This window comes from Letharia columbiana (genome assembly GCF_014066305.1).
Source record: "Letharia columbiana isolate WasteWater2 chromosome Unknown Sc0000041_s0, whole genome shotgun sequence".
In the NCBI taxonomy this organism is placed as follows: domain Eukaryota; kingdom Fungi; phylum Ascomycota; class Lecanoromycetes; order Lecanorales; family Parmeliaceae; genus Letharia; species Letharia columbiana.
Genome location: NW_023501085.1, coordinates 136,570 through 149,573, shown reverse-complemented (window position 1 = coordinate 149,573; position 13,004 = coordinate 136,570). Strand labels below are relative to the sequence as shown.

At 42.4% G+C, this 13,004-nt stretch overlaps 4 protein-coding genes across 4 annotated transcripts; 2 read left to right on the top strand and 2 right to left on the bottom strand.

The window, feature by feature from the left end:
• Nucleotides 1-916: 916 nt before the first annotated feature.
• Nucleotides 917-1,898, bottom strand: HO173_009582 (uncharacterized protein; the record flags this gene model as incomplete). Its single annotated transcript, XM_037311472.1, has 2 exons — nt 917-1,658; nt 1,720-1,898. 2 exons carry the CDS (start codon nt 1,896-1,898, stop codon nt 917-919), a joined length of 921 nt encoding a protein of 306 aa, XP_037161628.1.
• A 1,674-nt stretch (nt 1,899-3,572) lies between these two features.
• HO173_009581 (uncharacterized protein) lies at nt 3,573-4,196 on the top strand (the record flags this gene model as incomplete). Its single annotated transcript, XM_037311471.1, has 1 exon — nt 3,573-4,196. The coding sequence occupies one exon, from the start codon at nt 3,573-3,575 to the stop codon at nt 4,194-4,196; it is 624 nt and encodes a 207-aa protein (XP_037161627.1).
• A 44-nt stretch (nt 4,197-4,240) lies between these two features.
• On the bottom strand, nt 4,241-7,108 carry HO173_009580 (uncharacterized protein; the record flags this gene model as incomplete). Its single annotated transcript, XM_037311470.1, has 8 exons — nt 4,241-5,181; nt 5,231-5,362; nt 5,413-5,547; nt 5,595-6,091; nt 6,145-6,603; nt 6,654-6,805; nt 6,857-7,014; nt 7,066-7,108. 8 exons carry the CDS (start codon nt 7,106-7,108, stop codon nt 4,241-4,243), a joined length of 2,517 nt encoding a protein of 838 aa, XP_037161626.1.
• Nucleotides 7,109-8,211: 1,103 nt separating this feature from the next.
• On the top strand, nt 8,212-9,688 carry HO173_009579 (uncharacterized protein; the record flags this gene model as incomplete). Its single annotated transcript, XM_037311469.1, has 2 exons — nt 8,212-8,581; nt 8,721-9,688. The coding sequence occupies 2 exons, from the start codon at nt 8,212-8,214 to the stop codon at nt 9,686-9,688; spliced, it is 1,338 nt and encodes a 445-aa protein (XP_037161625.1).
• Nucleotides 9,689-13,004: the final 3,316 nt, after the last annotated feature.

The following is a 13,004-nucleotide window of genomic DNA, read 5'->3' as shown; positions in this document are numbered from 1 at the left end:
TTGGCTACCAACCTGACAGCTACATTTTCAAAATAATTTTCTTTAGTCAATTACCAGCCCTACGTCTTCAATACGTGTATGGAAATATTATGCAACCTTGGCGCCAAGATCAAATTCTGATAGCTGAAATTTCAGCCCTAAGGGCAAAAAATATGAAAATGTACGCTAATTTCTAAAACTTGCCCTGAGGCAAGTTTTGAGCCAAAATGTACACTAAAGAAAAGCGATATCCGAGGTCGAATTTCTATAAATTCCTACTCTTATATTCAAAAGCGATTTGAATTTTGCGCTCTTTTATAATCATAATAATTAGACTTAGTTCTCTCGATCGTACGCTCTCAAATATTCTAAATATGTGTGGTTATAAATTCTTGTTTCGGGGGCTTAACGTTGAAGCGATTACGGGGCGTAATCTGTGGTTCTCTTGGCACGTTATGATACCCCTACCTGAAAAGAAAAGTTGAAAATCTAACCTGATCATGTCGAAAATGTGGTAGCCAAACGGGCCCTTAGTAAGAGATGTACCGTGTACCTTAGCTCCCACTCAGTCGTGGCTGACCTCAACCCCTATCAGGTCTAGGGTGACCGCCGCTTTACGCCCCCGTGACGCGAGTGAGAATCGATAGTCGATACATTCTATGAAGCTTGCTTGTCAAGTCGCTATACCTTCCTTCCAACGCTCCTATCAAGCCATAACGATAGGAAAGATGGCGATAAATAAGATAAGCGGGAAGATCAAGGGACGGAGAATGGCACTGGCGCGAGAGGCACTCTACTATTGTATCGAAGAAGCGCAAACGGCTCATCGCATTACACCAAAGACACCGAAGCAGACGGGCGGATTCGCTTAGTCCCAACGCAATTGAAAACAAGCTTCATTGAGAAGACCGTCAAGAAGTATTGTCATTGCTACCTTCTAACTATCCTCACATGGCGTGTTACTAACGCGATCATATCCCATGAATTGACGAGGAGTCTGCCATTCAGTTGACTCTAGGATCCCATCTTTGACCCGCTGCTCGCACTCCTTCTGCGTTGCCTCATACTCTCTCGTGTCCACGACGCGCGGAATAGGAAGAGGCTCATCTTGAGCGAGCTGCAAGGTGTCAATTTTCAATGCTTTCATAGACGAATATTCTCCATTCCAGCATTCCCGTATGATTGAATCAATATTCCTTCCGTCCAGCGCAGGAAATCTCACAGCCTGAAGAAGCTCTATAGTGATCGGTCCATGATCGCGGCCGAACCATTCATTTTCGTAGGGTTCGTAATCGCGGGTCAAAAGGTAGAAAATTGAACCCAGCTCAAATCGTTTTTCGGCTTGTGGAGTATAACTCCCCCAGATCCAGTGATCAGGTTCTGCTTCTTGCCGAAGCAACCTACTGTAAGACGACTGTATGCCCGGGTCGTCATTTCCAGTTGGCGCCGTAAAACCGAAGTCGATAAGCTTAACAGATTCATTGCTGTCAACAAAGATGTTTGGCGGTCGAATACCACCGTCCATGAGGCGAAGAGACTCGAGCGTAACGACAGCATCCGTCAGTTGCCTCACCCATCTAACAATCAGGTCTCGGGGATGTAGATAAGCGACATGGAGAACCTGCCAGGATTTCGACCGATTGTTAGTTTGGTGCTGCTTGATCCGGTTGTGGAGGTCACTGTGGAGTTCGCCGATAAACTCCAAGAAGTTGAAATCCGAACTCCGGTAAAAACTCGAACAAAACAAGGACATTGGGGTTGCTCTCGAGAAGATCGTAGACGCGAATCTCATTCTCGAAGTCAAACCCTTCGTCACAATCGACGACTCGTCTCTTCACGGCAATGCGGTCTGAGACCTTGTAGACTACTCCAGATGCACCCCAAGCTATAAGCCTCGGCTTAAAAGGAGTGAGAGTCATGACTCCACAGTGGCTTTGTCATCGGAAGATGTGAGACGTCTCTTGTTGATAGGGGGATGCTTATTCTCTGCACATCAATAGAGAAATGCAAGGAGAGGAATTGTGGGAAATTAAACATTGCCGTCCCCGTGCTACGTGATCTTTCGGACACGACAGCCTCCAACGCCAAGTCCCGCATATGTTTTGATTGGTGACACCAGTGGGGAAAAATTAGGCAACTTGCTAGGCGGATCGCCGGACCCCCTTCTGCCAGTCTGCTTTCTCGAGGCTATCGTGTGTGACTCACTCCGGCATCAGTGTTCAGGATCCAATAAAGCTGAGTCTATAAGTAATATGTAGGCCCAAGACTTTCTCTGACCGGCAAACCGAGATATCAACACCATTTCCAAAGTCTACAGGCGATAAAAATTTCCACGTTAGCTCCCTGATTCCTGTAACCACTTAGCTCCAATAGCTCATGCCGTCAGTGCAGTGCAGAATGTGTAAAGCATTGATGAGCAACACAAAGATGTTGTGTGGGCACGTTGTTGAAAGTGGCAGTGATCAATGGCCATGCGAAGACAATTGTGGTATGCGGAAAGTTGAAAATCTGGGTCAGACTACCAAGCGGTATCCTTGAGATGGCTGTGTAGCTAATGATTTCAGGGTTATGGATGTCGCGGGTAAAATGGATGAAGTGTTGATTCGCCAGCGAAACTTGCGAAGCCAGGTTGCATTCACTTCGGCAACTGTATCAAGAGAGTTATGTCGTTGATAGAATGTGTTCAGGTGTTGGTTTACGGACTAGGCCCAAAGAAATTGTATCGACATCAGCTTTTGAGAGCGTGTCTAGTACCCATAAACTAGCAGGTAATATATTCAGGGGCTGCTGGCCGAACATCAAGAAATGCATTCTCAAGACCACGATTCAACAATGAAGAACCTACAATCAAATTTTCGAATCGGCAGTTCTGCTTTTTAAGCAGATCTAATAGATGTTGTAGAAATTTTTGTCGTCAAACGATTTTGAAAAGTTGTTGGGTTGCAAAGAAACACAGGATAGATCGTTCTTCGATAGACTCTCAGACTCTGCGCTAACAGATGAAGACATGATTGGATGTTGTGATAAAAAATACACCAGTGATGCTACTCACTTAGTAAGTACCTTTCATAGTAAGAACGAGTTTAGGAACGTTCGGCGGTTGCTGCAAGAGTTCGACATAAGAATTTGAACACAGACAAATATCTAACCACGTAGATTGACATGTGTAGACAAGGGTGGAACAGATTCTGAACGCGTAATCCATGGTACTGGGGTCTCTGATACATCACAGTCGGTGGTCGCTACCGAGAAAGTAGCACTGCGAAGTAGATAGTTACCGCAGGGCAAGGTCTAACGCAAGAAATGTTAGCATCGCAAGGTCAGTACCGCAGAGTAAAGAAGCACCGCAACAAAAAGATGTACCGCAAGCCTCAAGGTAAAAGACTACCGCAGGGGGATCGGGGTAGATGAATCCAGTCAGAGCGGGGGCCCGGCGCACCGCTTCCCAACCGTGTCTGCTCGGGTATCCCATCACGTGATTAGCTCCCGCGCTAAAGCGGCTCTCCCTCAGTCGAGCCCACTCCCAAAGTAGTCAACCACCTAATTAAAACCACTTACAACTAACTACGCACAACCGTCCAAAATCCCCAACAATGGGCTGGCTATGGAACACCACCAAAGACCCACCTCCCCCCAACCCAATCACCACCACCGCCGACCCACCCACCCTCCCCGACCAACCACCCGCAAGCCCCCCCGACCCAACCACCACCACCCACCCACGCCTCCCCGACCACCCACCCGCCAGCACCCCCGACCCGACATCCCTCCCCCCCCCCATAACCCCCGCAACAACCCTCCCCACCACCCTCTCCTGCCGCTCCGCCTTCGACGCGGCCTTCCACTGCCAGTCCTTCGGCGGCCAATTCGCCCACGTGTACCGCTACGGCAGCCTGCGCGGCTGCGGCGACCACTGGGCCGACTTCTGGTTCTGCGTCCGGACGAACCGCGGGGTCGCGGGGGAGGAGCGGCGGAGGGAGAGGGTGCGGGCGTGGGCGGCGGGGAGGGAGAGGGAGAAGTATGGGGGGGGGAGAAGGGGAGTAGTGAGGATGTGTGGGAGGCGAGGAGGTGGAAGGTTGGGGGGCGTTTGGGGGGGATTGGGCGGATTTGGTGAGGGGGGTGGGGGAGGAAGAGGGGGGAGGGGGAGTGAGGTGGGAGTTGGGGAGGATGGTGAGGATGGGTGCAGGGGAGGGGGTCGGTCTAGGGATTCGGAATGAGGGATGCTGTTCGCTTGAATATTCTGGTCTTGGGAATACTACGACTACTCCTCGTCTTCTATACCCAACAGCCTCTTCTCCGCCAGTTCTCCGATCTTCTCTTGCAGTACCGTCCTTCCATACCGGCCCGCCACTTTGCCCGCAGCCTCTACCATTTTCCCGCTTGGGTCTCTCATCAAGCCTACAATCTCTAGGGCTTTCATGCCTCTGTCTTCGCCTTCCCTGCATTCGACATTCAGCAGCTGCAGCAATGACTTGTTTACGTCGATTTCTCGTCTGCTTAGCTCGGTTCGTTGGCTGTGTGTGGCATTTGTCGACGATATGAGGTCTTCGAGCAGACTTAGCATCAGTGAGCTGCGAACGAAGGATTCCTCGAGCTTGGGGCCCTCCAGGACAGCCGAGTCTTCTGAATCCTTTGGTAGCGTTGGGTTGGAGCAGGGTATTTTGAAGTCGAACTCGCTAAGCAACGGTTTTGGGAAGTACGGATACTGATCTCCTCCTTTGAGAATGATGCAATGGAACTTCTCTTGCGCAACAGCAACAGGCCAATAGGTCTCTTCCTTTCTCCCGCTAGCAAGACGTTCCAGCTGCTTTGTGTCCAATACGGGTACCCATCTTGCCTGACCGGGGGACCGCCAGTGTTGTAGGATTAGCAGAATGCCGGTAGAGTCGTAGACACAGGGATCACCGTTATCCGAAAAGAAGACGCTCTTGACTTGAGCACCTTCGGTCAAAGCTACAATGTCTTCGCTTTGGCAGACTTCATCCCGTTTGACGTTCTCGATGTTGTACAAAAGCTTTGTTGATCCGTCGCCACCAACAGTCCCATTGCCCATCGTAAGAATGTAATCCCGCCATGAAGCGCATGTGACCGTCGGAGATGACTTTTGCCGGTAGACTCTGAACGGTGTGCCGTACAATGTGAAGACACGGACGTAGTTAGTTGAGGTTGTGACGACAATGTACGAGTCGCTCAGGGATATCGCTATCATTTGTCAATACTTGGACCGACGCGAGGATAAGGACCTGCTTACAGGTCACGTCTTCTCCGGCTGGCAGCTGAGTACGCCAATCTGCTCGTGTTGTCCAGGTCTCATGGGGACGGTAAAATACCATTGCTGGATTGCCATTCGCCGGAGGGCAGGAAAACAGAGTTCCATTCTCATCTGGGACCTGTCAGCCTATTTCCTCGCTGTCGAGTGACACAAGAGCATACTCAAGCAAGCTTTGTCATATAGATATGGATCTGTGAAATGAAAGTCACGGTGGAATTCATGATCATAAAATTCTACGGTCACAGTATGGTGGGTATCTTGATCAACAGTCCAAACAAAGCCGGTCAGATTCAGGGCTGGATGACGATTAGCCTTGCCAGTGTCTGTCAAGCTCGGGTCTCACATAGATATTTCCGGTTGCCTCGCCAGGGCGTACTTCCAGGTTGAAAGGATTGATGGAGTCTTGGCTGCCACGCATGAATAGTCGCTCTTCTTTTGTTATCGATCCCATCGATCGAATCCAGATGGCCGTTACTTCGTTTTCCAAATCCGTTGACACCATCCAGATAGCCCGCCCCATCATCATCGCTGACGAAGTCATCTTCATCTCCCAGCTCTGGACCAAGAATATCATCAAGGGAATCTGGAGTTCCTCTCCGCTTAGCGCGGGCATCTGGTTTATCTTTGACGCCGTTGGGGAGGACTTTGCTAGCGTTTCCCGATGTTTCTGCAAGTGGATCCCTGATGAATGGCGACGATTGCATGGGCTTTTGAAGCAGGGTAAAGGTGTCTGGCTGCAAGAAACCCTCATAGATATACAATTCACCATCCGATGTGACGAAGGAAACGATGTTCTGAGTTGGATGCCATGCCATGTTGATTACGCTTGGGTAATCGTATCTGCACCAATGTTAGCACGAGGCTTGCTGGCTGGCTGTCTGGATCATGATCACCTGGCTAGAATCTTTTGTGTCTTGGTATCCCACAACAGGATCTTCCTGTCCGACGCTGAGGTGATGAGCAGAGCCCCATTTGGCGACCAAACGAGTGCTGTTACGTCTCCCATGTGACCTCCAGAAAATGCCCTTTGGCGCTCCCCATCTCCACTTGACACCACTTGAATATCTCTCGTTGCTGTTGGTGCAGCAAACGCTCGCCCGTCCGGATGCCATACGGCTCGCGAACTCGACTCAGACTCGACATCGAGGCTGCGGATCAACCCATCAACCTTTCTGACCAAGTCCGGCTCTTCAGTGCTGAGCTTGTAAACATAGACAATGCCGTCGGCGCAGGACGCAGCGATGTACGAGCCGCTGGGATCGAATGATAGATGTTTGGCGGGCCTGGGCAGGTCGCGTAGATAGAGCACCGTGTAAGTATCGGCGATATTGACGACCTTCACGGTTAGCTCGCTGCATGAAGTCAGTGAATCGGCTCTTGACCCAGAATATGTCGGACTCACTCGCTAGCCACAGCAGCCCATTGCCCATCTGGTGACAGCGCAATGTCTCGTATGGGTAGGGTACATCGCGTGAGCATCTTCTCATAGGTGTACGTATCCAGCGAGTACATGCAGACGGTACCATCTTCGGAACCGGTGAGGAAGAAGTCGTTCTACTCCTCATTAGCCCAGTCGTCCATGCTGGTTTTCGCGGCCAAGCGTACAGTAGCAGCAATTGCGGTATTGTTCTCCTGACAATCGTCCAGATTCGTGGGTTCCCCATCCGAGCCTGTTGCGTAGACTCTAACCACGTTGTTCGATCCGGCTGTGACCAATTGCTTGCCATTCGGGGTATATGTCAAGAAGGTAGGGCCGGAGGGATCTGTATGAGGTACTCAGAATATGGGTAAGACTGATCATTCTTCCCACTTACGCGCTGGGCGGGCACGAGGCCGTTGTTGAGTAACTGCGGCCATAGTTCTCCTCGTGAATCTTGAGCAGCGTGTCTTGTGCGTGAGATGATGCAAGTGCACTTGAACCTTTTGACAGCACTTGATTCTGAGAGAGACGCGTAAAGAGACTCAGGGACACGCGTCGCGAACCCCTGCAAAGCGATTACAAATTGATAAGATTGCTAGAAAAATCCCGAAAATATCCAAAAAAATTAGGAAAAGCCATATTTTTCTTATCTAGATTCAAATTTTTATTATTTATTAATCTCGTTTATATTAAAGTTATACTGATTTATTAATTTTATTACTTTTTTTTCAGATTAATTTAAAGAGAATATTTTTGATAATCTTGATTTTGTATAGAAGAGTACGTTCACTTCGTCACTTTACTTAATAAAGATAAAAATTTAATTTGAAAAAATTTGACAAAAAAACTAATAGAACTTGTTAAAGAAACTAGATTTTATATAGAAAAGACTACTTGATAATTAATATTCATAATTTTAGATAAGAAAAACATGATTCTTTTGGATTTTTGGATTTTTGGGCAAAGCGGAGGGGGCGCGATTTGCCAAATTCCATTTCGAAATCCACTTAAAATTAAAGATTAAATCGCGATGCTCGCGTTTCGACCCTTTATTCACCTCATAGTCTAAGACCAAGGTCCCGGAGCTCCCTGAATAGCTTCAAGGTCAAAGGATGGGTCTTTTGGCATGATCTCTACATAATGATTTTCAAGAAGTAGAAACCGTACGGCTGTAAGATTACTGGCATCTGATTAGTACTCGTAGAGTATACCCAATGAATACCTGATCCTGCAACTGAAGAGAAAAGTCAGAGATGAATATGATGATGTTTTGGCAACAACAACAACAACAACAAAAAAAAAAAAAAAACAGCCCTAATGTTGCACGGCTGAGGTTAAATAGGTGCATCACCGTCTTACCTTGCTTCACTCATTCACTTCCACCACTCCCCATCTCCCCTTCAAATTGACACTTCGACTCACTCCTACTACCACCTCCATCCATCACTCCTTCAACACTGACACTTCGACTCACTGTCTCTATCACTCCCTCACATTCTCACCCATCTCATCGACTGCATTCCCAAACCACCTGACCACAATGGGTCAACGCCATCAGCTGTTCGTCATTGCAAGCATAAATGCCCGTTACCGCACCCTATGTGCCATCCATCACCAATGGCTCTATGGGCACACCGCGTTGAGACGATGCCTTGGAACTCTCCAAATTTTCGCGGATCCGGCAAATCGGATCCCACTTGAACAGGAACTCATCGCCGCTCAACGTCAAGATGACGACTTCTGGACCCCTCCAGAGGACGGATTTCACGAGAAGAACGTTCACGTCCCATTCCCATTCATTGCCACTTGCCTTATCACTGGTGCATCATTTGGTCCAGATGACGGCTATTACCATCCTGTACTCGTTGAGAATTTCTATATGGCATACGACGAAGGCGACAACAACAATGGTAAGAAACCCGACCGAGATGAGATATGTGTGGGGCAGTCACGCCGAACACTTAATGTCTTGATGCGTACATGCGGGCAACCAACCCCGTCCATAAGTTGACTAAAAGGCATGATAATGACTGATCTTATACTTCTTAGGGATTACTGTCTTCGATATCACTGAACCAAGCAATGTTCGCTACTGCTTCGTTGACTTCTATGGCATGGAAAGTGAGCGATCGGTCCAACTCATGGCGCCACTTACCGCTCGTATCTACCTTGAGGCATACTATGATCTCAGCGACCCACAAAGTGCAGAGGATCTCCCTCCATTGCTCGACGAATTCAATCGGTGGCATACTATTCCAGTGGCTACACTTCAGGATACGTGGCCCGAGGGAGAATGGGAAGAGCCGGAATTCGGCCAGGGAGGCGGAGATGAGGTGGCTGTTCCAGAGCTTGAGAAGCCTGGCACCGCGAAGACCCTACGTGATGGAGCTATGGCCACTGTGCTTAAAGCACTTCTGGATGCACCAGACGAAGACGCTGGCTTGTTATCAGAGGCAGAGCTTCTGACAGACTTTCTGCCGAGGTTAAAAGACAGGCTTTATGAGCAAGCGAATGCTCTGGAACCGTCTCCTCATCTACTGAATCTTCTGTGCAGAGCCTTGGAAGACCATGACGATGTAGATCTAAGCCCTTTCAAAGCTTTCTCTGCGGAGGATCTGTCGCTCGTGGTCTCGAGACTCCGAAAGCATGGCAAGATGATTACCTTGTGCATGTCAAACAGGCCCGATCTCACAGAAGAAGATTTGAAATTGGTACTTCATGATGCTGCAGATCTCAAGGCGCTTTACATATTGGAGGCCCCTCAAATTTCTGTGCAAGGCATGAGCATGTTTCTAAGCGACTGCGATTTATACCACTCGGACCTTCTGCGACAAGCAATCAAGCCTCAACCCTTGAGATCAGATACAGGCATTGATTGGGATTCCGACGACGTTCTATCGACTGGCCAAGCCTGCAGAGGCAACGATGTTTCACAGCTAGTTTGGGTGGGAATCACAGAACGCCAGTCGGAAGGTGCTTCCTTGCAGGCTTTTGCAGCTAGTTTATATATAGTATAGATTGGCCTGGTGGGATAAAGATCCTACTGCCGTAGGCTTCCATAGAATCTATATCCTCTTCTACCCACACGAGCCTAATCATTTATAATCTTTAAAGGTTTTATCTAGATCTTTTTATAGCCCTAAAGTAGAATCTTCTTTATTATTATTCTTACGTATCTTTAGAATCTTTATTAGACCTATTCGACTATAATTTATTATTATTTATTTTTCCGCTAAATTCTTTATTGAAAATCTTATTATAAAAAGTATTTTCTTAAGTTATTTAGTTTAGAAAGCCTTTTTTATCTATTAAACTACTTCTCGAGACTTAAGAAATCTTTAATAAATATCTTAAGAAGTTATTATTACTTAACTCGATTTCTTAATTATTATTATTATTTATTAAGACTCTCTTATTACTATAAAAGTAAGTAAATTATAATATTATTATTTTAGCGAGTATTAAAAATCTCTTTAAAGAATTAATTTATTACTATTATCTTAACACCTTAAACTTCTTAAGAATTTCTCTTAATAATAATTCTACGAATTTTATAGTCTTATTATTAAAATCTTATTAAAGTATATCTTCTTTAGATTAGTTTAAAGCTCTTATATAATTTAGTAATACTATAAAAGTAATTATATCTTACTCTATATTTACTATATATATTAGAATCGATATAGATATAATATTAATATAGATATATTTAATAAGATAACTAAGATATTAAACTATATAGATGAAAAGAAGATATAATATAATAGAGAATACCTTCGCCAAGGCCCGCTAGCTATAGGGCTAAGAGGTGTGTTAAGAATACGCTTATAATACTACTTTTCTTCTTCGTTAAATTATATTTTATAATTAGTAAGTAAAAAGATAGAAAAATGAGTATATATATACGCTTAACATCTGAAAAATAATAAAAGTAGTAAAGAAATAACTATATTCGGGAATTCCAGTATTGTATCTTTCTTCGTTAGAGGTATTAAGAATAATAGTAGCTTTTTATATTTACGCTATAGCGATGTCGCTAGTTAAGATATATACGTATATAGAGGGTCTAGCTAGAAGAAAATCGATGTAATATAGCGAAAACTATGCTTATAGGCGTAGGGGTAAATAATAATAATTTTCGAATTCGTATTTAAGTATATAGAATATCTATGAAATAATACGACGTAATTAGTTAAGAGCTCTCGAATTAAATCGAGTTATAGACGTTAAAAACTCTAATTTAATATTAAATAACTTTAATATAGTTTTCTCTATAGTATATTATTTAGCTAATATTAATTATATTTCGTAATAGCGATAATGTAATCTATATATATACTAGTATAGCTTTAAAAGATTTTTAGAGTTATATTAATAACGAGGGTCTACGCGAAAGATTATATATAAGATAATTTCTAATTAATATAGATCTAAGAAATTAATTCTCGATTTTGAAAAAAAAAAAATGAGGCTATTATAAAGATATCGAATGATTTTAATTCGATTGAAAATGAGGTATCCGAGATAGTTTCGACCCGAGAACGCTATCGCTGTTTAAGGTTCGTCGCCCTAGTTCCTTTATAGATAAGACTCTTCGAGATATCGCTTATGAAAGTCGTTTATTAGATTCTAGCAATTTTCGAATTTACCGCTATTTATATTATATTAATTAAAGTTATTATCGAGGCCTTTTTATTTAACTTTATATTTAAGACGACTATAGATTAATTTAAAGCTAAGTATTTCTTTAATAATCTATTTAATTTAACTATTAATAGTAATATACTTCGATAAAAGATTTATTTACCTTAGTAAGAAATTATTTATTATAAGACTTAAGAGATTAGAGTGAAAGACGTTATAGATTCTTATAGTTAGCGAAAGTTTTAGATGATATAAGATTTCTATAAGATCTATAATCTCGAATAAATTAAGTCTCTTATAGTCTAGTTTATAAGAAAAGCGATTAAAGATAATATTCTTACTACTTAGAAAGATCTTATTACTTATTTAAAAAGTAATCTTTTATTAATACTTATTAGCTTATATAATTATAATCTTCTAAACGCGGTTTATATTACTTCGAATATATTTAAGAATTTATTTTATATAATTTATAATATTCTTAACTTAAGTAGTATTAAAACGTTTACGTATAATCTTATAATCGATAATATTCGAGCTAAAAGTTATTCGAGAATAAAATCTCTTATTTATAAGGAAAGATGAGATATTAGTAGTCGATAAGATAGTATTATTATCGACGAACTCGATAATAGATAACTACTTTATCTAGTCGTCTTATATATAATTATAATATATTTAAAGATAACGCTTTATATTCTAATTCGCTTATTTAATTTATTTATCGATTTTAGAATAAAAGGCTATTAATAGCTTAGCTATAATATCTAGTCTTTTATAAAAAGACTTTTATATGATAGCTATAAATTAAGAGCCTTAATTCGATATTATTAAGGTCGATAGATCGTATAAGCGAAATACTTTCTTAAGTAGTAAGTTAACTATCTTTTTAGCGGTAGTATCTTTATTGATATTAGAATAGATTACGTAGTAACGTTCTTTGATAAACTAATCGATCGCTATTTAAATAGCGTTATAGTTATTGAATATAGATAAGCCTATAACGAAGTTAATTAATATATCTTATTATCGTTTCTATGAGATTAATAGAGACTATAGTAAGCTATACTCTCGATTATAAGACGTCTTAGCTCTCTAATAGATATAGTAATTTTTAACGTAGATAACTACGATAGCCCTTATATCTCGTTAATAGTATTTTCTTTTAAGTAGTTTATAGATATATACTATCTCGAAATAATCGTAGAATAGTTAATCGTATACCTCTTAAATAATATCGATATATATATTATTAAATACTTATAAACGATCTTTATAATAAAGTATCTCGTCTTATATAAAGTATTTACTAAGAGTAATTCCTCGAAACTTATTCTTATTTTCGGCGATAGCCTTATGAATTTTCGTATAATATTCGTCTTTCTTATTAGCCTCTACTACTTTATAATAAATAGAGTTATCGATTATATATACGTCGATATATTCGTCGTTTAATTTTAATCGATTAGAGATAAGAATTATTTGATACTATTAGCGTAATTATTCGTTTCCGAGATCGATTAATTTATATTCAATTATTCGTATAAGTATATTCGCCTTAACGTTCTAAGATTCTAATCGATAGATAATCTTTATATTAAATTCGGATAGTATATTTAAATAGCGAGCCTAATAACGGCTAAGGTCTCTTTCTTTAACGAAATATATTAAGTCTTTATAGTCCGTAAA